This window comes from Podarcis cretensis, assembly GCF_951804945.1.
Source record: "Podarcis cretensis genome assembly, chromosome: 5".
Classification (NCBI taxonomy): domain Eukaryota; kingdom Metazoa; phylum Chordata; class Lepidosauria; order Squamata; family Lacertidae; genus Podarcis; species Podarcis cretensis.
In genome coordinates, this window is record NC_137174.1 from 32,779,441 (window position 1) to 32,806,318 (window position 26,878).

Below are 26,878 nucleotides of genomic sequence, written 5' to 3' on the forward strand. Positions count from 1 at the left end.
TGCTCTGTTGTTCCCTAAATGCTGCACCTATCTTGCTCAAACCAAAAGGTGACACTACATCTGGCAAAATCTGGTTTGCTCTTGTCCACCCAAAACAGAATAGGAAACCACATTCAAATCATGGTTTCCAAGTCTGGCTCAGAAGGCAAGCGCAAGCCATTGTTTGCTCACTAAGATGTAGCACGAACAAATAAAAATAAAAGAATAAGAGCACAGGAGGAATGGGACCACATGAGCCCAAGGTCCACACAAGTAACACCAAATTCAGAGTGAACCAGTTATATATGTGTGATATCTCTGACCAGTGAATCAATCTGCAGGATTTCAAAGTAAAGGAGTTAAAACTTAGGACAGTAAACAAGAAGAGGTGTGTGCCTTGCCTATAGGAACACACTTCCTAAAGTAAGGCAGAAACAGCAGAACCCCAGTTGACTTTCAAGTACTATAGCAGGATTTTCTGTTTCTTCCCAATCTAGATTCATCTCCTACTTGCAAATGTACAACAGTGCCACACAGCTCATTAGTCACCACCTGGATGCACAAAAACAACCTTGCTTTTAACACGGCATGTTAAATTATGCAATTATGCCACTGCCTTAAATGCCTCTGCAGTTGCACTGAAGAGCCTTGCTCACACACCTACACAATAATTAGCGATGTCAGAGCAAGACCGTAAACAAATTTGCCCAAGTCTGTTTGACTGAAAGTCACAGGCAGCCTAGGGATTTCCTCCTTGCCTCTCTCAAAGTACATTCGGATTTTCAAGGGGAGAGCCTAGGTCACAAGAGTACCCAACAGTGTGTTGGGAAAGACACACACATTTTTCTGTAATGGGCCACATTCCCCTAAGGGTAATCTGTTGGGAGCCCCATGTTTCTTTCTATCGCTTCCTTCTCTCCCTCCTTCTCTCTTCCTTCTCACCCAGTTGCAGGAGAGGTGGATCAGTCTGAACTGATCCCTGTTGAAATTAGGCAGAGGGCCATATTTTGCCCAACTCTACAATAGTGGGATTAATGCAATGTAACAGTGTGATTACTAAAATGAAGGCGTGGGGAACTTTTTCCAGCCTGAGGTCTGCACTCTCTTGCGGGCAACTTTCCAGGAGTGATGGGCAGGGCCAGGATGAGCAAAACAACTGCTGGGACTCCTACTTTTGTATGTTTAGCTACATTCCAGTCATACTAAAGCCGGAGGCCCCACACACACTAGGAACACCCTCTTCTATCCAGGAAAGTAAGACACATGTCAGGAAGGCAAAAGCACAAGGCCAGATACACAAGCCACAGGACAACACAATTAAATGCAGGCAGCGGTAGATGGCCAATTGTTTTGGAAAAACAGATGCTACTGATGCTCGCTAGTGGACCAGATGTAAATCATGCTATGCTTGTGCATGTGTCGCAAGCAGACGTTATAATTTTAAGAACTGTACAGATAAGAGCAATATAGGGATCCTTACTTCGAAAAAAGGCTATAAATTCAACTCCCCAGATGCGTAATAAAAATCTAATAAAGCCACCAAAGAAACAAATTAGCCAGTTTCCCAGAGGCTGCATGCAGATGTTCAGAGGCAACACAGCTGAGATAGATGCCAGCCACCTGCAGAATGCACAACAATTGGACGCCAATGCTAAAATGAGTTGCAAATACTCAAGATTTACTGAAATCAATGCATCGTAGGGGTGTGCAACTGTTTGATTGCAGCTCTCGCATATTTGTTATGCTTTGATCAATCTGGAGTTTTTGTTTACGAGCCTTTCAATCACTCTGCTTCCAGCTTCCCTTGGCAACTGGCAGAAGCATACTGTTTACTTTTAATAGGCAGAAGACGTATTTGCCACACAGGCTTCAAAGGGACACAGTGCCAGCTGATTCATAGTGGAATGTCTTTAGCAAGCCAAGATCATAAGTATATTTTCTGACAGGTCAGAGTGCAACAAGCTTGACTTTATCCTCACAATTCACAACAGCAAAAGCAGCAGGCTGAATTGAGGCAAGAGGAAAACTCCTTTGGTTTGGAAGATACAGGTAAGGAAGGAGGTCAAAAAGGAAAATAGGGATTAATTGATTTCATGAGCAAATCTCCAGGTTTGATCCAAAGAGATGCATTATGTAGCATTAAGCCTTCTGGAGTGGTACATTTAGTACCACTGAGTTTCTTAGCATGATTGTGGCTCCCTAAACAGGATTTACCAACAGCCACCAGTTTAGAAGTTGTTTCCCATGTTATCCACCAGAGGGTGCCCGTGCTGCTCTAGAAAAACCAACAGACAGAATTAAAAACGATGTTTAAGTTCCTGAGTTTGGAGTTCAAAGAAAATTCATTTGCCACTAATACATGGGGCATGGACATTTTCATCTTAGAATTACTTGCAGCAGTTTCCTTGCTTCAGGTGAAGAAACTGGCGTGGCACAATTACTACACCTCAAAGCATACTTCATTCTAATAATAAAACACCAATTATGCTACTGATTTCCGAATGAGTCATTAAAGCATGCACAGCCATAAATATTCAAATGCGCCTAATAAAATCCCTCTGCCTGACAAGCAATTCCTATCTGTTGAGTCAGATGCAATTGTGCCACACGGTGAGATGACTTTTTATTTTCCTTTGCCAATGTATGAGTTAGTCTCTTGCCCTCAGCTATTCAACAGAAATAAGGGAAGCTAAGTTACTAACACGACTTTAGGACTTTAGACTTTGGGATGTCCTCCAATCCTCTTTGAACTCAGGAAGAACCTATACACCAACACTTGAACCACCTATACAGATTCTTTAGTCTTGTCAGTTTTCTATTTAATTTGGGGGAAGAGAAAGAATATTTACTCAAAGTTTATATTTGTAGCAACTCTGAGGAAGCTCCACATTACTAGCTCAGGGCAAGTAAATTGGACAGGATTCTGCAGGCACAGAACAATATTACTAAACTAGAGACAACCACCAACTGTATCTGGAAAATAACCATACGAGGGACCAGCTCACACACATCAGCTTTTGAAGGGAAGATAAGTGCCTATGACCCAGGCTTGCAAATAGCCACTGGCCTGGGTCACTTGTGATGAGCAGGACTCACTTCCAGGGTGCTCTCAGGTCATCTACACACCCCAAGTGTACACATGGCTGGGAAAGTCAGAAATGTTTGTGGTCTATTGAGAATGGCTTTAAAAGGCTGCTAATAAGGTGTATGGTGGACATATTCTGAGCAGTCACGATCAACTACAACATCCAACTATATGCCCGCCAAATGCCTCCCTAGGTTTTTAGGACCATGCTGTTCACTAAGAAGAACACAACTGTCAGGCAGATGCCTACCGGGCATGCAACATATGCATTAATATTCAAAACAAGGCTTGGAGGAATGAATGTGTTACAGAAAATCTAGCCCACAGAGAACAAGCCTTCCTTAGTCACTGCTTGAAAATCTCAAGAAGCCCTAACACTTAATGAAGCCTTCTTCCAGCCCAATAGTATTGGAGATGGGGAGAAGCTAGGGAATTGAAGAAAAACTGCAGCCGTAGACATGGAACTGAGGCAAGGATAAATGCCTTCTAGCAATGAACAAGCTAGATGCAAGATTAGTATGCCTGTCAATGTTCAAGAGCCTTAATTTCCATTTATAAAAAAAATTGCCCTCCACTGTAAAGTTTAATTGCTCTCACCTCAGCATAATATAGCTTGTAAAAGTAGATCTCTCAATATCCATGTTCCTAGGTTACTTCTATTGCCATTATGAAACCTTAAGGGTGGGTTGGGGGAGTCCGCTCTGAAACTGCATCATGTAACCTCTACAGATGTATTTCCATTCATGAAAGACAACTCCCATTTCAGCCAACCAGAATGTTAGAAATGTTTTCCCTAGATGGGTTAAGAACTGCAAGTGTCATTTTGTCAGCAACTTCTGTTGCCCATCAACAGACTCTGTATTTGCAGCTGGTAATGACTAGGCACCTTTACCACTGATACGACAATTGTCTAGGCAGAAAGCTGTCTGGGAAGAACTTCTAAAAACATCACATCTTAACTTTAGCCTTGCCAAGCTCCTGTCCCACAGCTTCCCCTCCTAGAAAACCTTGTTAAGCTACAACTGGGAAAGCATTATTGTTCAGCCTGGTGCAGAAAAGACTTTTGACTCAAGCACTGCATAGAAAACCATGCCCAATCTTTCTAAGCCGGGGAGAGGAATGTTTTTCAGCCGCAGGGCTACATTTCTTTCTGGGCAACCTTCCAAGGGCCACATGCCAGGAGTGGGTGAGGCTAAAAGCAAAAATGGGGCAACAAATGTAAGTCTTACCATTGTATAGTAGGCTTGTTTCAATGCGCGCGCGTGCACACACACACACAGAGCTTTCCACCCTCCAACCAGACAAAAAAAGGCATTATCTGACTCCAAGGACACAGTCCACCCAGGAGAAAACATTCACTGTGTGAAGCAGGGCCAATGAGGGATGCAGCCTGGGAAGAGTTCTGGGAAGACAGACAGAGAGGCATTCGACCCCCAGGCCTGAAGTTCCTCACCAATGCTCTGTGTGATCTGGACACAGAGTCAGGGGCTGCAGAGGCCCCAGGTGGGGAGCTGGGTCAGGGTCAGGGTCAAAGAGCTGACTGTGGAAGATAGTGGGTCCATTGCACCTGAGGCAGTTGGATAGGAACCTACCAGACCACCTGGGCTCATACGGCCAGAACCTGGATTCTCACAGACATATTCTCCTGAGTCAGAAGGACCAGATAACTCCCAAAACGCACCACCACTCTGGCAGCACTGGAAGCTGTGAAAAAAAGGAGTGCCCATCTTCAGGGCCAGAGGGCTGGCCCTTTGAGGCTCTGAAGTTCTCTCAACGGGAAGCAGGCTGGAGACAGAGGTATGAAAGGCCTCAGCCCGGTCTCAACCTTTGTTGCAGCCAGCTGCTCACTCGGAGCTGTCCGTGGTCCAGCACCCTTCCTGCTTTCTCCTATGGGTTCCAGCACAGGACCAGAATCCAACAGTGCCTTTGGTCTTCCAGCTGGAAGATCAGGGCCTGACTTAAGGTGAATTGCAACAGTAACACTACAACCAGCATACAGTTGCAAAGAGAATGTGCTCCACGTTGGAGAAAGTCCCTGGCTCAAGTCTCACTTGTGCTATGTGCTTACGGAAGACCACTGCACTCTTAAGCCTCAGCCTGTGTGCCCCACCATAAGAACACAGAGTTCATAATAGTGCCCTACCTTATAAGGTAGCAGTAAAGACTATTGAGAATGATTGGGTAGCATGTTGAGGATTTGGGGGAAAAGACTAGGTGTAGTATTTCTTGAGTAGCCATGCAGTCTGCTCATGCAGATTTTAAAAGCTGAATCCATGTATCTTTACAGCAGATCCATGGCACAGTTAATCTGCAAATGGGTCTTTGGCAACAAGTTTTGAAATCACAAAGCCAGGCACCTGTACTGTGCTTTGCCCTCGGGATTAGTTAGAGAGCACAAATGTTGATGCGTGAGGATGCCCATGCAGCTGAAGTTAATTTCTATTGTGAACACACTTTCTGATCCAGATTCACGAGCAATACTAATCCCTGGGAAACCAAGAGGAAGGAAGAAATACACACCACACCAAGGTAGTTAAAAGAAGTGTTTTCCCCAAGAAGCCATTAGAGTTGTTGTAGAAAAGCCCACAAAGCCAATTCATCTTCAGGCACAAAGGGATGGGCCCCCTGCAGTGGACAAGGATTACTATAATGGGCCTTCTCATTGAACTCTTGATTAAGTGCCACAGCTCTAGAAATAGACTACTCAAGGTTAACTGGAATATTGGAAGCCACACACTCCTTATTAGTGTCACATATCATCACTGCCTGTGCAATGCAAGGGAAGTTTTGAAAAAAAAAGAAGCAAAACCACTATCCTCCCACCCCTGAGGAGGTTGCAGTTTTGCAGCACAGCAAGGATTCATATACCAATGAAAGCATATTTGCTTAACTAATTGAAGGAAAACAAGCACTGCACGTTATATTGCCTCTGCAGTGGGTGAACTTCCCTGATAGAATATTTATACAAAGCCTCACTTTGAATTAGTTACTGTTCCCAATTAGAAGGATCCCCCTCCGGAAGTTTACATAACCTTGAGAGGCTTCTGACTTTACCTTCAGGTGTTTAAACAAGTGCTTGAGAATTCCTTTTTCTTTATTCCCATTTCTATTAGATCTGCCTCTGTCCTATCATGACCCCTAACATAGACGAGGAAGGTCCTCTTAATGCTAACACGAATCAGGACCACAAGAGATTTCATACTGGCTGCTCAACTGTGGAATTCCCTTCCCTTAGAATCAAAATCCAAGGTCCCTGAGGCTGCAATCCTAAGCATAGTTAGGAAATCCCACTGAACTGAGCAAGGCTTGCTTCCGTGTATACAGTAGTACCTCGGGTTACAGACGCTTCAGGTTACAGACTCCACTAACCCAGAAATAGTACCTTGGGTTAAGAACTTTGCTTCAGGATGAGAACAGAAATTGTGCAGCGGTGGCGAAGCGGCAGCGGGAGGCCCCATTAGCTAAAGTGGTACCTCAGGTTAAGAACAGTTTCAGGTTAAGAACGGACCTCCAGAACGAATTAAGTTCTTAACCAGAGGTACCACTGTACGTGCTTAGGATTGAACCCAGAGTCTTCCAAAATAATGAAATGAAACTGGTTTTTTTGACCAGGGTAAGAGGTGTGTTTAAATATGATAAATTTGGGCAGTGATTTTTCCAAGTGGATTACAGCAAAGAGAAAGTGAGGGGCAGTGAAATAGCACCTTAGTCCTTTCCCAACCTCAAATAAAGGGCCACATCTTCCCCTTCCACTGCCAGAGATATCATTTCTTCCACAACTCTTCTCTAAGTTGGAAACTGGGACTAGGTAGCATCTCTGCAGGCAGGGAAGCATATTTGACTTGAAGATGTCTCTGTGGCATTAACAATAAGCAAATTGCTTCCCAGTCAAGTTACAGAAGGAGCTATTTCCAAGAAAAACCAGCAACTGTACTTAGCCACTATGCAGGTCAGAGCCAACATGCTGCTTCAAGTGGTTTCAGAATACTATACAAGACGATAAGAAAATGCCCTTAAAACCATTCAAGCATATTTGACAAGAGTTTCCTTCGGCTTGCCCAACTCAATGACGAAAATACACTGGACATAAAGAAGTGACTGAAAGATTAGCACTTCAGATATGTAGCCCATATTATCAGTGCCATTCTGCACATGGGACAAGCCTCCTATACCTTTTCTTTGTCACACGAAAAGGGAGAAGTATGCAATAGTGTTGCAGTTGTGACTTCTCTCCTTTATGCAGCTAACTAATAAGCAGTGGCGGAGATTCATGCTCCAGCACCAGGGGGTGGAGAGCAGGCGGGGGTGGGGCTGGTGTGCGCCCCAGGGGCGTGGTGCATGTCCTGGGGGCGTGGCACCCAGCGCAGGCAGGGGGCAGCCGCGATGGCACCCCACCGGGATCGCGCTGCCGGGGGCAGTGCGCTCCCCCTGCACTCCTCTTCCTTCGCAAGTGCTAATAAGATTGCTTATTACACAGGTAGTCTGGCAACAGATGGCCAGTCTTGATGCATTTTTTAAAAAAGTTATCAACTCTGAAATATATCTTCTTCAAAGCTTTTGAACTATACATGCTGCTTTTGTGTTTATTAGCATAAAATAGCTCTTTAAAAAAAAGAAAAAAGCACACCATACAGCCAGCTTGGAAAGGGTGGTAATTGAAGGGATGTGGAGCACAACCCCGGTAGCTACTGGACCTGCTCCTTTCTTTGTCAGCTCAAATAGAGCAAAAAGAATGGCAGCTGCACTGCGCAATCAAGGAACAAGATTTGTTCAAAATCAGCTTAATGGCCACTACAAACAGTAATTTGTTATCAAAGCAACAGCCTGAAGTTTAGTTTTGAAAGTCAAAGAGAGCTGCAATGGCAGTTCAAAGCACTTACCTTTTCCAAAGAAGTCCAGCACTTGCCGTTACAGCTGTTGTCCCTACAAAAGCCACCATCATGAGCCTACGCCGGCCGTGGAGGGAATGCGCTGTTCCATAGTGACGTCTAGAAATGGCAGCTAAACCTGCTGCGGCAGGGAGAAGGCGGAAGCGCAACATCCTGGGGAGAAAAGCAAAGAGTGCAATGAAGAGGGCACCACGGCGAGAGCTGAATATTTGCATTTTAACTGTCTAATCGGGTGTCTTTCAGGGGACAGGGGACCACATGCACATGCAGCCACTAAGTTCAGGAGTGGGGAACCTGTAATCCTCTAGATATTTCTTAGTTTCAACTTCCATCAGCCCCATCCAGCATAGCCAAATGACAGGGATGATGGGTGTTGTAGTCCAACAGAATGTGGAGGGCCAACACCTACACTAGGTCGTAAACAGGCCAAAATGGGGAAGCTGAACTGCAAGTCATAACAGCAGCGGGACAAGGGTTGGATGGAAAACTGGGGGAGATCCAGAAGAGGAGGGAATCCTGCAGCAAAACCAGTCAGAGGCTGAGGTCTGGGACATAGATCCCATCTAAAAGATGGGGGCTGGACTGAGGATGTAGGCAATGCTGCTCCAAAGGATAATGCAGACAAGCAAGGAGAGGAGGAGCAGGAAGGTAGACTGACAAGCTTCTCGACATGGGGCAAGGCCAAGAAGCCACAGAAAGACTAGAGCTTACTAACACAGAACCTGGACCTGGAAGCATGAATGGGCAGGCAGGACAGCATGGCTTCTATAGCCTCTATAGCCTCAGAGAGGGGAAGCCAGTGGTTCACAGCCTAAGAGGATCCCAGCTTGAATCTTGGCATTATGAATTCTTAGCCTACATTGCACAGGTGCTGGTTACAGCATCTGCCATGAAGTCAGAAATTCTGACCCTAATCTAGTGGCACACATTTCTGTCTAGCACTCGTGTCAGGACCCTGCTATTACAATGGTGAATCATCAAGCACTTCACAAGGCAGGCAGAGGTACTATTCAAACACTTCTCTCTCCCAAGAGGGAGAGACAAGACCCCAGTGTGCAATTATCAAGTCTTTGTTAAGCTCCAGGCCTCAGGAGCTCACAGCCTCAACAAATGATGACTTTTGAAAATTCCACTGTGCATGTTTTGACTCTCAAAGAACACCTATTTTCATTTTGCATATTACATCTTTTCAAAGCATTAAAGCAGATCATTTTGCCTAAGTTTCAGTTCTAGGTAAGGTGGGGGGAGGAGAACAGCAATTCAGTTGAGGCGGCCTGTCTAAAGAGTGTAAAAACCTAAATTTGGCTACTACTGTCTATTGGGATTCATCTGTAATTAATACTTTCCTTTTAGAAAAGCTCATCTTTTATAACCAACAAAAATTAACCCAATGACCAGATGCAGTGGAAAGCTGGCTATTGACCTAAGTGGTATTTAAACATGAAATCTTTAAAGTGGAAACATCGTGTCCAAGCACAATCAACAACCTATTTAAGAGGCACCTGTGGGAACTGCAAAAATGGAAACAGTTGAAATAATAATGACTCCGGTATGTAAGTACCTTTACTATGAGGCATGGTGTTTCCATCTTGCTGAATACCCATAGGTGTCAGACTTTTAAATAGCAATCCTAATGGACATGGTTTACTGAAATTCTTTACGTGGGAAATACACAAGTGAATTTGCTGCCTTTTCCAAAATATGCCTATTTTTACTGAACAGAAACTTTGCTAATATTTCCAAGATAAAAATGAGGCCACTGTCACACCCTCAGGCCCAAGGTACACAAAAAGTTTACTAGCATATTAACCATGGTTAGGACTGTAACTGTGAATGTGCAACAAAGCACTGCCTTCTTGTCCAAATTCCCTCCTCTCTCCTGGAGAGCTAGCGTGGTGTAGTGGTTAAGAGCAGTAGACTCGTAATCTGGTGAACGGGGTTTGCATCCCCGCTCCTCCACATACAGCTGCTGGGTGACCTTGGGCCAGTCACACTTCTCTGAAGTCTCTCAGCCTCATTCACCTCACAGAGTGTTTGTTGTGGGGGAGGAAGGGAAAGGAGATTGTTAGCCGCTTTGAGACTCCTTTGTTAAAGCGGGATATAATAATAATAATAATAATAATAATAATAATAATAATAATAATAATAATATTTTATTTATACCCCGCCCTCCCCAGCCAAGGCCGGGCTCAGAGCGGCTTACAAGCAATAATAAAAACAAGTTGAATGATTACAACTTAAAAACAAAATTAAAATACAACATTAAAATATTTAAACATTAAAATATTAAAATATAGCCTCATCGTAGGAGGAGAAGGAAAGGAAAAAAGAAAGAGAGGGAGGGAGGGAGGGAATCAAATTGGCTCCAAGCCAAAGGCCAGGCGGAACAACTCTGTCTTACAGGCCCTGTGGAAAGAAATCAGATCCTGCAGGGCCCTGGTCTCATGAGGCAGAGAGTTCCACCAGGCCGGAGCCAGAATTGAAAAGGCCCTGGCTCTGGTTGAAGCCAATCTAACTTCCTTAGGGCCCGGGACCACTAGGGTGTTGCTATTTATGGACCTTGAGGCTCTCCGTGGGGCATACCGGGGAGGCGATCTCGTAGCTACAAGGGTCCTAGGCCGTGAAGGGCTTTAAAGGTCAAAAGCAGCAAATATCAAATCCAAACTCCTCTTCTTCTTCTTTTCATCATCACTAACCATAATGAGTATTAGCATCACCAGCATCAAAGTCAACACTGCCTTCATCCCAATTCACAGGCCAGTTTACAATATAAAAACACAAAAATACGTATCATAATGACGAACATTAACAATACCCCCACAGACAGTTGAAAAGGCCATAGACTTAATTAGCCAAAGGCCCGGTTTAAGAAGAAGGTTTTTGCCTGGTGATTAAAGATATATAATGAAAGCGTCTAGTGAACCTTCCTGGGAAGAACATTCTACAAATGAGGAACCATTGCAGAAAAGGCCTGTTCTCCTTTCTCCTCACAGAGAAAGCACACAATTAAGGGCCTTGGATCCGTGTATTTTGTGTCTGTGACATGCAGAACTAAAAGACTATTATCCAGTAGTTAAACAGATTACTTCAATTGCATCTCTCCTGAAAGCGCTGGTGCAAACTAGATGGACTGCTTTATAACTATGTCTCCACTACTCAACCACCTATGGAGAAAGTCAAGGAAGAGTTATGATCAAGGAAATTACCCGACTAAAATGGAGACATACAGTTGTCTCCCATCATAAAAAGCCTTGAGAATGAGAGAAATTGTGAGAGCTAAGCGAAGGTACTTCAAGCAAAGGGAAAAGCCACACAATTCCACAAGCTAAATGGACACCTGGCAGAAGAAAACAAGTTGCTAGATGAGAGAAAAGAGGAGGCGAAAGTGAAAAAACACAGCTGCTCACAGCTCTCAAATTGTTCATGTTTCCATCTGGAACATGAAACGTCCCCTTTATTCACCAAATGTCTCCTTCATTCTGTCCCCTCAAACCTCAATGTTTGCTCTTAACATTTGTGTTTGAAGGGACTGCAAAGCACTGGAGGGGACCTACATTGTTGAACTCCCATCAGCCCCAGCCAGCATGGCCAACGGCCAGGGATGAGCAAGATTTGGAGGGTCACGGGTTCCCCATTCCTGCAGCAGAGCCTTGAAGATCAAGCTCTTGTGTTGAATGAAACCTATGCCAGATGAATTTTAATTATGATATGAAGGAAACAGAATTTAAAAGGCTCCACCGTTTTGCGAGGGAGATTTTATTTTTTTTAAGGCAAGCGTCTTAATCAGACAGTGAGCTGAGTCAGTAGCATGCTATTTTTAAAATCAGTTTTATGCACAAAATTTTATTCACATGCAGCATTTTTCAGTAGGCTTCTGTCTCTCTCCAATTTGTTCATTCTTCATCATAGGCCTGACAATATATTATGCACTCTTGGCCTCTTTAGCACAGCTACTTGGCAGGCAGATCTGCACTTTATAAAATTACTTTTTAAGACTTACAATAATACCAAAGCCCCTATTGCCTTTGAAGTCAACACTGGCAAGCTAAGTTAACAGAAGACCATTGCCCACACATGCTTTTTATCTGACAGCTGCAGAGTCAATTTCCCTTCTTTAAAAATATGCTTGTAATATGCTTGTATACGCTTGTGCTCATGCATGTACACAAGGGAGTAATAAGGTAAGCATTGCTGACAATTGTCCAAAATGTTCATAGTACATAAAGTCTGGGGAGTGTTAGCAGTCTTCCCCAACCTGGTGCTCTCCAGATTTCTTTTCAAACTACTCCCTTCATCCCTCACCACTGGCTACCACTGGGTCACAGTGCTAGAAACTCAGATATATAAGCTAGTTGCCATAGGGCTCATTAAACCAGGGTTAAAGTCGCCAAAATGGAATGTCTAGTTGCCATTTTCGGGCCAGAGAGCTCGAAAGTCGTATTTTTCAGTGTGACTTTTGGGTGCCTGAAATTCATTCTGATTGTGCAGATAAAATATAACAGAAAGAATTCTACAGGTTGTGTCGCTAGTGTGTGAAAACAGTCAAGATCCAAGGATCCCTAGACACGCACCTCCAGATGATGAAGATATCACACGCCATCCTGGGACCTGAGCATCTTCACTTGGTCGCAAGTGGCCAATAGCTAAGTGCAAAATGTGCTTGGTGCCTGGCTAATTTTGAATGCTTATGGGTCACAAGATGTAGCCACCTCGCCAAAGCAAGGGGGGTCTGGGTCTAGTCGGCGCCTGGATGGGAAATGGCACAGGAATTCTATGTATGCCACCTTGAATTCCATGTTTGAAGAAAAGAGGGATGAAAATGTCCTAAATACAGCAATAAAAAATCTTGCCAATCTGCTTAGCCAGGGTGAAAAAGCAGAAGCAGGCTGCAGGATTGCTTGATCCTTCTGCTTTGGCAGAACTCATTTACTCTTGCAGAGTCTGACCATGCTTAGAGCTGGGTTCTCTCTTAAGCTAGCATCTGAAACCAACCGAGGTGTCAGATCATCGGATAAGCAGAACTCTGGTTAATTAACTACAGTTCACACCGATGTCATGTAACAGCTAGTCAGTAATGGCCTAAAGGGGGAATTTGCACTCCAGATGATGTAAGGAAGGAGCATGTTATCTTGCAGCCTGCACCCAATTACCGGTACTTGACCATGATTAAGCAATTGGGCAGCCTTACATCTGAACTAGCCCAGGCAGTTTATTGCCAGAGATACACATACACACATACCCTAGGAAGTCATAACGAACACCCACCACAAGTACAGTGGTGCCCCGCAAGACGAACGCCTCGCAAGACGGAAAACCCGCTAGACGAAAGGGTTTTCCGTTTTGGAGGCGCTTTGCAAAACGAATTTCCCTATGGGCTTGCTTCGCAAGACGAAAATGTCTTGCGAGTTCCTGCGGGTTTTTTTCCCTTCCCCCCCCCCTTTTCCTAAGCCGCTAAGCCGCTTATCAGCTGATCCGCTGATAAGCCGCTTAACAGCTGATCGCTAAAAGCCGCTAAACCGCTAATAGCGCTAATCCGCTAAGCTGTCAATGGCCTTGCTTCGCAAGACGAAAAAACCGCTATACGAAGAGCCTCACGGAACGGATTAATTTTGTCTTGCGAGGCACCACTGTAAAATTATCATAAGTAGACCATGAAAAAACTGAACAAGCTTAGCGCAAGTGATCTTCCCCATGCAGGAAAGAAAGCCAAGAATTTTTGAATGGAACAGCCGCCAGAGATGCTACGTTAGGCCCATTACTAAACTAGGTCCTTTGAATTGAAAAATGCAAGAGCCCCTGAGCAGCAGCTGGTGCGTTGTTTTCTAAAGAGGCAAAGCTCGTCCCTGCCCATTGAGAAGCTGTTGCATTCTTTTCTAGCAAGGCTCATGCCCCTGCACTGCAGTTTTTGCAGGCAGCCTTGTTTGGTCAGCATCGGAGATCAGAATCGAAACTCGCATTACAGCAGAGCAAATCAAAGCAGCTTCTCTGAAGGGAGGGAAAGTCAGGTACAAAATAAAGGGAGATAGCATTCTCGTCTTCAGCAGCCTCCTCAAACCTGGTGTGTACAGAAAGGATGTAACTTTTGCATGGGGCTTAATTCTTGAAGAAGTGGAGACGCAGGGCTCAGGTCATACCTGCTGACCAACTGGGAGGGGGCATCTTTCTCTGGGCCCATTGAAGCAAGGTATACCTACAGAAACCCTATAAAGTAGATAATGCAGAAATGGAATGTCAACCAGTGAGTTTAGTGTCTGAATGAGGACCTGAACTCATGTCTCTCCAGTCCAAGCACAACACTCCATTTATTTACTGTTATTCAATTTTTTATATCCCTTCTTTCTAATGTGTTTGTATTAGTGTAACTTATAAGCATCAAAATGCTAAAATCCAAAGCACACACAAACACAGTATAACAACCAAACCACATTAAAACCAAGCTTAGCAAATTAAAAGCCCTGAACAAGGTTCACCACATAAAACTGACCAGCATGCCAAAAGCATCTGACCAGCATGCCAAAAGCTGGTTGACCAAGAACATTTCCAGCAAACAGTGGAAAGTGGTGAGGAAAAAGTTAAGTATCCTCTAAACTGTACATTTCTAAGTACTAGGAACACAGCAGTGATGGTGGATAGTAGCAGAGAGAAACCAACAAGGCTGGTTAAGAATCAATATAAAGAGCTAATTTTAAAAAGTCAAGGAATACTTGTGCTCTCCAAGCAGTATTTAGCCTCAGTGTATAAACTGGCTGAGATCAATAGTCAACTTCTAGGCAGCTCAAAACAGGTCAAGAGAGGCATGCCCGTCGTTCTTTCTTCCACCTGTGCTTCATCCCTGCTGAGATTTGGGGATTTGCAGAGCAGGGAGAAGAAGTTAGTTTTAGTCAGAATAACTGGGCTAAAAAATCCAGGTTTTGAAGAACAGAAACAAAAATTAAAATCAAACTTGTCCTCTTCCAGGGTTTCAAGAAATGGTAGCATTTGAATGGCTTCTGCTTGTAAAAGAAAGAGCAGGTGGTTTAGAGAAGGCTCTAAGCATGCAAGCCTACATGCAGTGGGGGACAGAATCACATTCCACACACCTGCTTCCTTGCCCCATCTCTGGACCCACTAGATGTCCAGTGCATTGGATAAAATATTTGCATAGGACCTATGCAACAGAATTGTTCCTTGGGAATTATTTTCATTAATGACCACATAATCCAGTATCTTAACAATTTCATTCACCACTGTTGTCCTGGCGAGTGCCACAAGTCCAGATCCACCTCCACAGCCTGGAGCTGCAAGTGGGAGGATGACCACAGCCCCACTCCCAAATGTTTTTGAATTAAGTGTGTGACCTGGCTATGTGGTCCATCACTCTGTTCTGGCTCCAGGGGGTGGGATGTAACAGAGATGCCTTGGTACCATACTCCCTAGGTGCCCCAAGTAGCCAACAAACACAAAGCCAAGGCAAATCCCTTCCTGCTTCTGAGCTTGGAGTTGAAGGTGGCAGCAGGGAAATGTCACTGACATCACACTGTGTTTCACAGGTGCACCGTCAAGGAGAACATGTCCACTGCTTAGTGGTCCACAAAGTTTGGCTTGCTCTTCACTTTTAATTTCACTCTTAATCACTCTTGATAATACTATACTATACTATACTATACTATACTATACTATACTATACTATACTATACTATACACAGGGATATTCAAGTTGCAAAATATAGGTGGCTATTGTGGAGTTTCGGGAAAAGACAAATAGAGAGGAATGAACTTGCTCAGTGTCCCACAAAAAGCTCAATAATTTTTGTCCTGGTATTGCACTGCACCAACAGTCCATCTAGCCCAGTATTATCAGGCACAGGTTTTCCCCATCCCTACTTCCAGGGATCTCAACACTACATCTCTCTTTTCATCTATTCAAAATTCAGAATAGCATTGCCCGCTAGGTTTAATAAAGCATTAAATATTCTCCTCATTTTAAAGCTCATAACCAGTGACAGATCAGAGAAGATGATCACTGTACGATAGGTGCCCCCAAGAGAGCTAATCAGCAATACTAGATGCTGTGTGCAATATACACTTTCGGAAACTACATTCTCATCTCAGTTAGAATTCACAAGCCAATTAGTGTCAGCAGGGAGAAAAAGCAAAATGTATGCAAGGCTGTTAAAAAGAATGTTAATGCTATTAAAAAACAACAACCCAAATACTGCATTTAACCAAATGTTCTGTGTTTCTCGCCAATTTTAATTGCTTTGCAGCCATATGCAAGTTTCCTTCTGAAATGCAAGCTTACAAAGTTTCTAGCCCTCACAGCTAGGGAAAACTGGGCAAGCAGGACGGCGGTCTGAAAAAGTAATCAGAGGATAAGAAGAAGATCTATACTGTATAGTATAAGTTCCAGTCAGGTCTCTTCATTAGACCTCACATGCATTTTGGGGGCCTTAGGCCAGAGCTTTCTAAACCTTTCATGTTGGTGACACTTTTTAGACATGCATCATGTTGCAACACAGTAATTCAGTTTAACTAGCAAACCGGAGGTTAAACTAACCCCTTTCCAGCCCTGGGAGGGGTGTGGTGATCATCCGTGTGACACATTTACACTCTGCAGCTGGCACACTAACAGGTCGTGACAGACAGTTTGGAAAGCTCTGCCTTGTGCACTTCCAGACTGTTATTTTGTGGACAGAATTTAGCTGCATACCAGCAAATTCAAGCTGTGCATTTAAAGTGCATTTGATGATCTTGCCCAAGAAACTTGCTTCCAAAAACAGCCTCTGGACTTTTTGAGATAAGGAAAGTGATGGGAAAATGTGCTGGAAACTGTGGGGTAACAATGCAATGTCTTTAAACTTCTCCGCAAATCAGGATGAACGCTCAATAAGCAGGTAATCTGGAAGTGACCTTCATACGGCAGGATATGCACAATTTATTTTACTGTGAGTGCTGAAAATAGTGTGTTTGTGTCTTCCCAGGTTTCTGGTTCTAACCTTGTGTAGAGGTTCTAACCTCTACCTATTTCTGCCAGGCAAAATAGCCTCTCCCCAAACAATAAAAGGTGAAGTAGCTGAAAAAGAGCACAACTTTGTGGATTATCCTGCCCTGCTCTTATGCCAGTTGCACTACCATTCTGCCTGCTAGAAAAACACAACTCCACCAACTCCAAAGCAAATGGGGTAGGATCAGGGTAGGAAAATCCATGGTTGTTTTAGCTTTCATAGCTGACCGAGATGGCACAAAGCTGGAGTAGCTGCAAATGAGACAACATGACTCTCAAACAAAGGAAACAATCTGTGACCCAACTGAAGACAGGTGATCATGCACAGGTGCATAGCCTTTTGATTTATGGTGGAGTATTTTCAAAGAAAAGGCAGGGGAGGGGGGGAAAGCAGGATAACAGGCAAGGAAAGCAAACAACACAGCATCTGCTGTATCCTGTTCAACCACCACAACGGTCAAGCCTTTCAAGATTTACATGTGGCGTTTCCGTGAAGCAATCCAAGTTTTAATATCTTTTTCAGTATTGGTCAGTTTCAAGTGGAGCAAGTCAAACCTGCACCCAAACTCCATTGTGCAGGTACCACAAATGAGAATTAACTGCACATTCACATGAAATGGGGCAGCAGCATAGAGGCACTGATATAATGTATTTGTAGAAGGCAGCAGCAACAACAGAAACCAACTGCAGGAGAGCTAATTTAGCTATGACGTTGACATCCAACACTTGCAATTCACAGATCTCAACCTTCAGCACAGCAATTCATGTGTCTGAGTGGGCAGCAGTGGGCAAGACAGATTGTCGCTGCTGTTTAAGTTGCCCAGATCTGTCTTTCCCAGGACTGCTTCACTGCTGCCTTCACTCACCTTGACATTTTTTTTCAGCATCACTAGGTAAAAGATTGCCCACAGTGCTTGCATTATTAATCTGAATTACATTTCTGAAGATGATGAAATTTTGTACCAGCATAATTTCTTTGATGGTGCTCAAGCTAATATTTCATCATACTAATTCCAACCAAGGGGGAAAGCCTGAAAGCCATCACTCCATCTAAGTCACTGCCTGATCCCCATCAGAAACCCACGCCGCTACCACCCCAGCTATTATATGCATAGCCTTGCCTCCTGTCATCAGCCTCTGTCCCAGGCATGAGATCTAAAATGACAGATGCCAAGATTTTATTCATCCTTTCACCTAGGACAACTTATTATCTCCTTGGGTCCAGCAGATTCTGCTGTGGCCTTGAGGGGACACCTTTCCTAGAGAACACCTGCTCTGAAAACCAGCAGCTCCAAATGCATAATGCAATTAAACCTAAATTATATAAGAAGACAAACAGGCTCAAGATCCCTAGTGCTATTTCCATCTCTCTCAGTAAAGCACTGCATCAGTCAGCCAACAAAACTCGGATTGATTGACATAAGTGAGAACACAAGTATGCTACCCACTTTTTTTTTTGGCTAAAACGTATTAAGGATCAGGTTATCTAAACTCAAGTCACATGGATGTAGCACCAATTAGAAAGGCAAGACCTTCAAGGCACTATGTAATTAACATTGCTGATAACCATTCAAATCAAAGTAGAATGCAGCTACTTCTTACAATGCCCACCTGAAATTTATTAGCTGTAATTAGGGATGCTAGAGGATTCTGATGAAAACACAAACAGAAGCGAAAATTGCTGGCATTTGCTAATTCATCCTATGCCTGAAATGGAAATTGATCAAGCAAATACCAAATGGAAATTGCTGCTGTTGTTTCCAGTCCACAAACAATATGTAATTCATGACTCCCCTGTTTCCAATTGAATCATGTTTCCTTTGCATTGAAAAGAATGCTACGGAAACAATTGCATCATTACTTGCATTAAATTTGTAACTTACATAAATGACATAAATAATAACAAAGTACATTAAATAGAGGACAGTGAGACAAAAAAGGTAGCATTTGGGGGGAAACAAACTGCAGCAGAACAGAAACAGCACTGATTGTGACAAAGGCCAGTCGGATTGGAAACTGTTGCATTCTTACACCCACAGCTTATTTCCCACAGTCCACCACTCTATTTAAAACACAGTCACAGAGACCATTACTGCCAATAAGCTTGCAGCCACATTGGCGTACTCTAAGTTAAGTCCATCACTGCCTACTCAAACAATCCACTCTTCAAATGCTCCCCAATATTGGGGGGGGGGGGGGTTAATAAATGTTGGCTGATCTGGCCAGGTTGCTAGGGATTACAACTAGACAATGCATGTGAACTGAACACTTGAAAGCACTCTACAAAGGCTAAGTAGCATTGCATTATTATGATGATTAAGATTAATCACGGGGCTAAATCCAACTCTCAGTAAAAATAAAAATGCATTTCCATGTACCTGCCTTACAGCTCAACCTTCTTTTTCCATGTTAAAGAACAGAGAAGCAGAAGAAGAGTAAATGTGTTCCATGTTTAAAAACAAGACTGAGTTCCACAACTGCTTCAGTATTTACCAGAATTACTGTTAATGAGGATAAGACAATGGGCCAAGTCTTCACAGCAAGCCCCAACTCTGTTCACTGCCTCAGAACCCTGTTGAACTCAAGTGCCATTTCCATGCAGCACTTTAAGCTGAGGTTGTTCATCCTTGCTGGAGGTGCAATTCAAGCATACAACAGTTTTCCAGCATAGCTAAAATCACTTCCAAATTAAACAGCCTAATCTCATACACATTTCTACTGAGAAGCAGAGTCCTACTGAGTTTTATGGAACTTACTCCCAAGTTTAGGGGCTACAGGATAGCAGCCTAAACCTCAATTTCTTTCATTTTGCAGGGCCAGGCATAAGACAGGATTAGTTGTGTATTATACCTTGTGATCCTTTGCTTCTGTGAGAAAAGCTAAGTCAACAAGAGATGTCTGCCTTACCACTAACTTTTTTTTTGTATTTAAGGAGTGTAATTCATTATGTTTACTAAATATCAACCCTGCAAATTCTACTATTGAAGGAGCTAATTTACTATTAAACTGAGCCATGTGGCACCAAGACAATTAGCATGACTATAGAGTGGCAATGCTATATTAAAGACAAAACAGTAAAGAATATCTGAATAAACCTTTGCATATGCTTTCTTCCATAAGTAACAGGTGTTTTATTATTTCTAATTAAACCTTTTACGCTTATACGATTTTTAAAATGATGAATTTTTACACATGACTCATTCTTCTCATCCAAACAGCTAAGCACTTATTTATAATTTCTTGAAGACAAACCCAGCCAACATGATGAAAATCAAATTATTGATCAAGAAAAAAAGTAATTAATGTACAAAATCTATATCCCATTTTCTGACTAAGCCTCGCAAATAATGGATTCAAGCTCACTCAGTAAATCTTCTTATTCACAAAGCAATTTTCAACCCAGAGGAAGCAAGGTTTCCTCTGCAATCCTAAGCACAGACCAAAAAGCAGGCAGTGTCCAATGATCTCTACCTCTGTAAAATGGTGCAGAATTGAATTGGAAGCTGGAATCGTGCAAAAACAAACAAAAAACCTTCATTAGCAATGGAACCACTTCAGACACTCTTGCGAACAATGGGTATGCTGTTAAGAGTTAAATACAGATCAAAGAAGCAGAATTTATGTCTTTAAATTGCAGTCTTGAGTAGGCTTGAAAAGTTGCTGTAGCTAGCAAGTGCTATGAGTGTATGTCTGAGGAAAATTGAGCGAGTCGGAAAGAAAGAGAAGAGGAAAAATGAAAGACGTTTAATATACCATTGATTTCATGAAAAGTGAATGTATTGATGGTGTCGATCTGAACTTTTTCTATGATTTATTACTGTAGGTCATGGCATGAGTAAAAAGGTTGGAATAACTTAATATGACAAGAGAACCTTTGTTATGAACTTTATTGACCCTGGTACTACAAGTCTGACCTCAAGATGTGTCCTGGAAGGCATTCAGAAGACAATTATCATATGTAAAGATCATCATATGTAAACCTAGCTCCCATTAAAATCTACTTAACATCTGAATGGATGTCATTATTCTTATTCTTATTTATTAAATTTATATACCACCCTTTATCTGCAGATCACAAGAAAATGTCAGGACCCAATGGCATTCTGGGTAAATTAGGAGAGTAACTACCACTGCTGTATTTCTCTTACCAATGGCAGCAATATTTTCTTTAATCAAAGCAAAACAGCTCCAGCAGGCCTCCTGTGTCCCTGCATGCCAGATAATGGGCAATCTACAAAAGCATGCCATCATGAGGCTTACATTTGCTTGGCACATGAAGGAGACTGAGGTGATAGTCTCCTGGACCATACTACTGCAGACTGCAGGTGGGGGTGAATGATTTCTGAAAGTCCTTCACATGCAACCATTTCCCTGCAAGGAGCAGCTCAGAACCTGCCTGGCCCACTTCCTTCTCTGTTAGTTCTCCATTTTTAGCAATGTGAAGTTTGTTTTTTTAAACGTAGGGAGATATTTTTAGAAAATTATTGTGGCACTTGTACTCTGAAGCAGGACACCCCAGAACTCCATTATAGTCTCACGACTCGGTCGCCTCATTTCACATGTATAGTCCAGGCCTTAATGCTTCCTGCAAAGACAGAGCTGAATTGTGTCACGTTTTAATAATGGAAAGCTACGCCAAGCACAAATCTGTTACAGTGGTACCTCGGGTTAAGAACTTAATTTGTTCTGGAGGTTCGTTCTTAACCTGAAACTGTTCTTAACCTGAGGTACCACTTTAGCTAATGGGGCCTCCTGCTGCTGCAGAGCCACAATTTCTGTTCTCATCCTGAAGCAAAGTTCTTAACCCGAGGTACTAATTCTAGGTTAGTGGAGTCTGTAACCTGAAGCATATGTAACCCGAGGTACCACTGTTTTTTCATTTTAAAATATCTAAGGATACTCCCCTGTAAAAATTTAGCCAATCCATCCCAAAATAACCCTTACAAGTTCGTTGCTATTGATGCCCCCCATAAAATTCTCTCTCTCTCTCTCTCTGTGCAAATCACAGAAGGAAGATGCAGGAGCTGCAGAAAAGCCACAAGGGACTTTCTTACTAAACCTGGCAAATAATACATTCCATTTCTTTAATCTTTGGTCAGGAAGAGGGAGGACCTTCATTCTCTCTATACAAGATTGATAGCGATGGATTCTGGTCTGGGGAAGAATCTGCCCACTTGTCTCCCCAAGGAGCTGAAGAAGAAATGTATTAGTCTACATTTATTTATTTCTCTTAGTCACTTACTACAAAAGGCCTGGAAGCAACTATTGTTTTAATATTGTGTTATCTACCTTGCACTTATTTATCTTATTTCTATAGTGCCCTTCATAAGGATCACAAGGTGGTTTACAATATAAAAACCACAAAAATATGTAACATAGTAACAAACAAAAACAATACAGTTTAAAAGGTCATAAACTGTTTAATTAGCCAAAGGCCTGAGAGAAGAGGAATGTTTTTGCCTGGCGCCTAAATATATGTAAATGTTTAATAAAAAGTTACAAATGTTAACTATTTATAGTAGTTAAAAGTTAACTATAAAATATTAAAATAAGTAATAGCATCTGGCCTTCTTGCTAAATTGAAGGGCCTTCTTGATTTAAGGTGGTTCTAACAACACACACACACACACACACACACACACACACACACACAGAGAGAGAGAGTTTTCTAATAGAACAGAGCAGCCACACTGAGTGGGTGCCACCCATGGCTGAGGGCAATGACTTTGGCTTTAGGCTCATGCACTGCCCTGTGCAGCCATACGCCAGCCATACGTTCAAAGGGTTGTGGAGTCGCCTCCTAACCAGATGTGCTACTTGTGTCGAGCCAGCATTGGTGTCGGGAGCAAGAGGGGAGAGAGTGGTTGCCACTGAGGAAGGGGCAGTGCTGCTGCCCATGGAAGCTGACCACTGACCACTGTAGAAGAGGAGGAGGAGAGAGCCTGGGTTTTCCCCCAGAAAAAAAACGTGTCAGTACTGCACATACCGCCAGAAAAAAAGCACTGGGTAAAAGTGAGAGTGCATGAGTGCAGAGACCTACATTCAAACCCACACATAGCCAGGAAGCTCCCTAGATTACCTTGGGCTATTCACTATCTCTTTAATTTGCTACATGGCATTGTGAGTACTGGATAAAAGTAAGAAATGATGCACACCACCCTGAGCTACTTGGAGAAAAAGTGGAACCTGAACATGATGTAAGGTGATAGTTGCTTGTATGCTACTATTAACCTGGTCTATCAAGGGCTAAGATACCCCTGTCTTCTCAGTCCATTTTCATTTACCTATGAAAACTCATCCCACTATGTTCCATCTCCCTTGCATATTTTATAGAAAGATGGGGTATAAAGATTGAAGACTGTGGAGTGTGGAACTAGGGGAAACCTGAGTTCAAATCCCCATTCACTTACAAGGCTTACTGGGAGATCTTGGTCTAATAGCCAGCTCCACACGTAAGTACACAAGGGTTCTTGTGAGGATAAAGTGCAGGTGTAAGGTAAAGGTAAAGGTACCCCTGCCCGTACGGGCCAGTCTTGACAGACTCTGGGGTTGTGCGCCCATCTCACTTAAGAGGCCAGGGGCCAGCGCTGTCCGGAGACACTTCCGGGTCACGTGGCCAGCGTGACATCGCTGCTCTGGCCAGAGCCAGAGCCAGAGCCAGAGCCGCACACGGAAACGCCGTTTACCTTCCCGCTGGTAAGCGGTCCCTATTTATCTACTTGCACCCGGAGGTGCTTTCGAACTGCTAGGTTGGCAGGCGCTGGGACCGAGCAGCGGGAGCGCACCCCGTTGCAGGGATTCGAACCGCCGACCTTTCGATCGGCAAGCCCTAGGCACTGAGGCTTTAACCCACAGCGCCACCTGCGTCCGAAAGTGCAGGTGTAGGTTACTGTAAAATCCTTGGGGAAAGTGTGGGATAAAAATATAATTGTGAAATAAATAAATACTGTGACATTTGCAATCCTGATTTAATATACAGAAAAAACACAATATTACAGGAGCATAAGCTGGAAAGCATTGTCTCTTAGCTGAAGACTTCCTAAACCAGGTGCCTTCTAGATGTTCTGCACTACATTTCCCATCAGCTCCAGCTAGACTATCCCTGAATATGTAGCGGGGAGGGACAGCGCCAGGGGGAGCAAACATGGTTGTTCAAGGCTTGACAAGCTTGGGGTTGAAACCACTTCCCGCGCTAGGACGTAAACAAGGCAGAGAAATCTTCCTGAGCATGTGCAGAGTGGCTTGCGTTTCTCAACACCCAACAGCTCCTCAACACCCGGGGGGCGGGGCTTCCAGACGAGACTTCCAGCCCGTTTGAGACCTGCTGCCGGCATCTGCTACCGTGAATACGGTGCCAGCCCGGAGCTCCCTCCCTCCCTCCGCTATCTCCGTCGGTTTCTTGCCGCCCGAGCCTTACCTGGGCAGCAGCAGCAGCAGCAGCAGCAGCCTCTGGGCTGAGGGGTCGGGGCTGAGGCAACTCCGCGTCGAGCGCGACCAAGACACACAGGCAGCAGCGGAGCAATAACAGACCAGCTCCGCTCTGCCAGGCAAGGATGGGAAGCCAGGCCGCGGCGGCCTCGACCACGCCCCCGTCTCCAGGCCCCGCCTCCGACCCCGCCTTTCTGTCAGCGGGCGCGGCGCGATGGCATCACCAGGGCTGTCACTCCCGCCCCGTCGGCGCGCTTTGCCCCGCCCACTCCCTCCCTCTGAAAGAGTTTCCTCTTGTCGTGTTGGCGACGCTGCTGCCTGTCGATTCCGGCGCGGGCGCGTTGCTGTGCGTCGCGTTAAAGGCTGCTCAATATGTTGTGGGCGTGAGGTCTCATGGGCTTCATTGCAATAGGAGTAAGCCTCATTGAATCCAAGAGGGCTTCTGAGTAGACATGACTAGGCTTGCGTTGTTAGCTATTATTTATGTATTAGTGTTATTTATTTATTTATTTCATGGAATTTGTAGGCCACTTGAAGGCAGCCCTGTTTGTTTAGGGAAGTTTTAAATATTTAATGCTGTATTGTTTTTAACACTTGATTGGAAGCCGCCCAGAGTGGCTGGGGAAACTCAGGCAGATGGGCGGGGTATAAATAATAAATTATTATTATTATTATTATTGATTGTAGGGGTAAAAAACCCCAAAGCTGATTACAAATACACACACACACATATATATATATAAACAATAAAATCATCACTAATGACAACCATGATTTAAAACGTACAGACAGTTAAAAGCACAATAGAATAGACTAAAAAAACAAACCACCTCATGCGAGCTTCCTAAACACCTGGCTAGGCATGTCTAAAGAATGTCTTTAAGCAGGTGCCGAGAAAAATAGAGTGCCAGACTGTGATACCAATAGGCAAGGAGGGAACATGGCAAAAAGTTGTTATTTATTGAACTTATTGGTCACTATTTGTGAAAAATAACTCAAAAGCAAGTTACAAAATATGCATTTAAAATGCCTCATAAAAGTATGCATACTTTCAGCAAATTTTTTTTGTTTCTGCTGAAATAAATAGAAATCAAACTAAAACAATAAAACAAAATTAGTTAGGGGAGGTGTTAAGTCTTATCCTAAGGTGACAGGTAGGTAGATGATACATCCATATAAATGGATATATATGCACCTGCCAACTTATCCATGCACCTGATGAAATAGATGGTTAGGCCACAAAAGATTATGCCATAACAGATGTGATAGTCTTCAAGATTTATTGGTTTTGTCCTAAGGAATTTTGTAAACGCCCGCCTTGTAGCCTTTGTGTATTGTAGTCTAAAGCGCAAGATGATGTACAGGTTGTTGAGTTTTTTCGTAGGCTGAAGCTGCAGTTTTAAAGACACGTTCTGAGGAATAAGGAATTCCTTTCAAATCAACATATCCAGTCAAAGCCATAAGAACAAGATCTGGATTTAACAAAGAAACCAAGCCCTTTCCTTTTCCTTTTCATTTATAACACTCAGCACTAAGTTGTTTTCACAAGAGATATAGTAAGATTGCTCTCAGCCGAGATTGTGTATCTTTGCTCTAAATAAAGTGCAACCATGGAATGTTTTCCAATGTGCATGTGATTGCAGGACGGTTTTTTTTAAGTAACCTTCCTCCCCATGATCTTCACTGTGGGACAGAAAGTATAAGAGCAACTTCAAAGTCAGATTTTAGCTTACTGGTATTCAATTAATTTAATGGGTAGCCTCAATGGTTTCAGAACCTTATATGCAGCGGCTGCATTAAGGTCAAGTTTTGGATAGATTAAAAAGAGGGGAGGAGAAAGTTGAGGGAAAACTAGAGTGGGTGACACAAGAGGAGAGAGAAAGACACGAAAGAGTAGATACATTTTAAAGTGGATTCCACTTTTGGAACCTGGGGTAAAAGGTGGTTCAGGTTAGGTATAGAAATGATGAAGGGCCCTGCTATTGTCTGTCTAGGTTTGCCTTCACATTTCAGACTCTGTAAATGCAAACAGAGCTTTTTGTGCAATGTGCACATATCCTTCCTGTTTAGCAATCTCCACAGTCAAACCTCAACTTACTTAATGGTTGCTAGCACCTCCCTCATGCGCGCGCACACACAGCTAACTTCTGAAACATTCGCATTACTGTCTCTTTTATCAGTGATTGAATCATCAGCAATTGGCAGAGGATAACAACCTCACCCGCTGATTTCTATAGATCAGTCCTCTCTTGAAAGCACAGAAGCTGGCCAGTTGGTGAGGATTTTCCTGGTCAGCTGACAACCCAGAATTTAACTGGTCTTAAAATATGGTAATTGTTCTGACTCATTTTAATATTATTAGTTGCCTTGGAGGACTTTTGACACATTGGGGGAAAATAAAAAATAAAAGCCCTAGCCTTGGCAGAACTCCTTTGCCTTAAACTGCTTATCAACCAGAAACTGTACATTAAACTTTTCCATTAATGCCATACCCATGCCAAAAAACAGCAACTG

General features: G+C 43.3%; 1 protein-coding gene across 1 annotated transcript in view; it reads right to left on the reverse strand.

Annotated features, from left to right (window-relative positions):
* The window catches only part of MICU1 (mitochondrial calcium uptake 1), a 127,447-nt gene extending 102,971 nt beyond the window's left edge, over nucleotides 1–24,476 (reverse strand). Inside the window, exons 1-2 of the mRNA XM_079976368.1 lie at nucleotides 24,354–24,476; nucleotides 7,945–8,106 (exon numbers count right to left, since the gene is read on the reverse strand). Coding sequence (XP_079832494.1) covers nucleotides 7,945–8,105 — 161 coding nt within the window. The 5' untranslated portion in view covers nucleotide 8,106; nucleotides 24,354–24,476. The remainder of the gene's footprint in view (nucleotides 1–7,944; nucleotides 8,107–24,353) is intronic.
* Nucleotides 24,477–26,878: the final 2,402 nt, after the last annotated feature.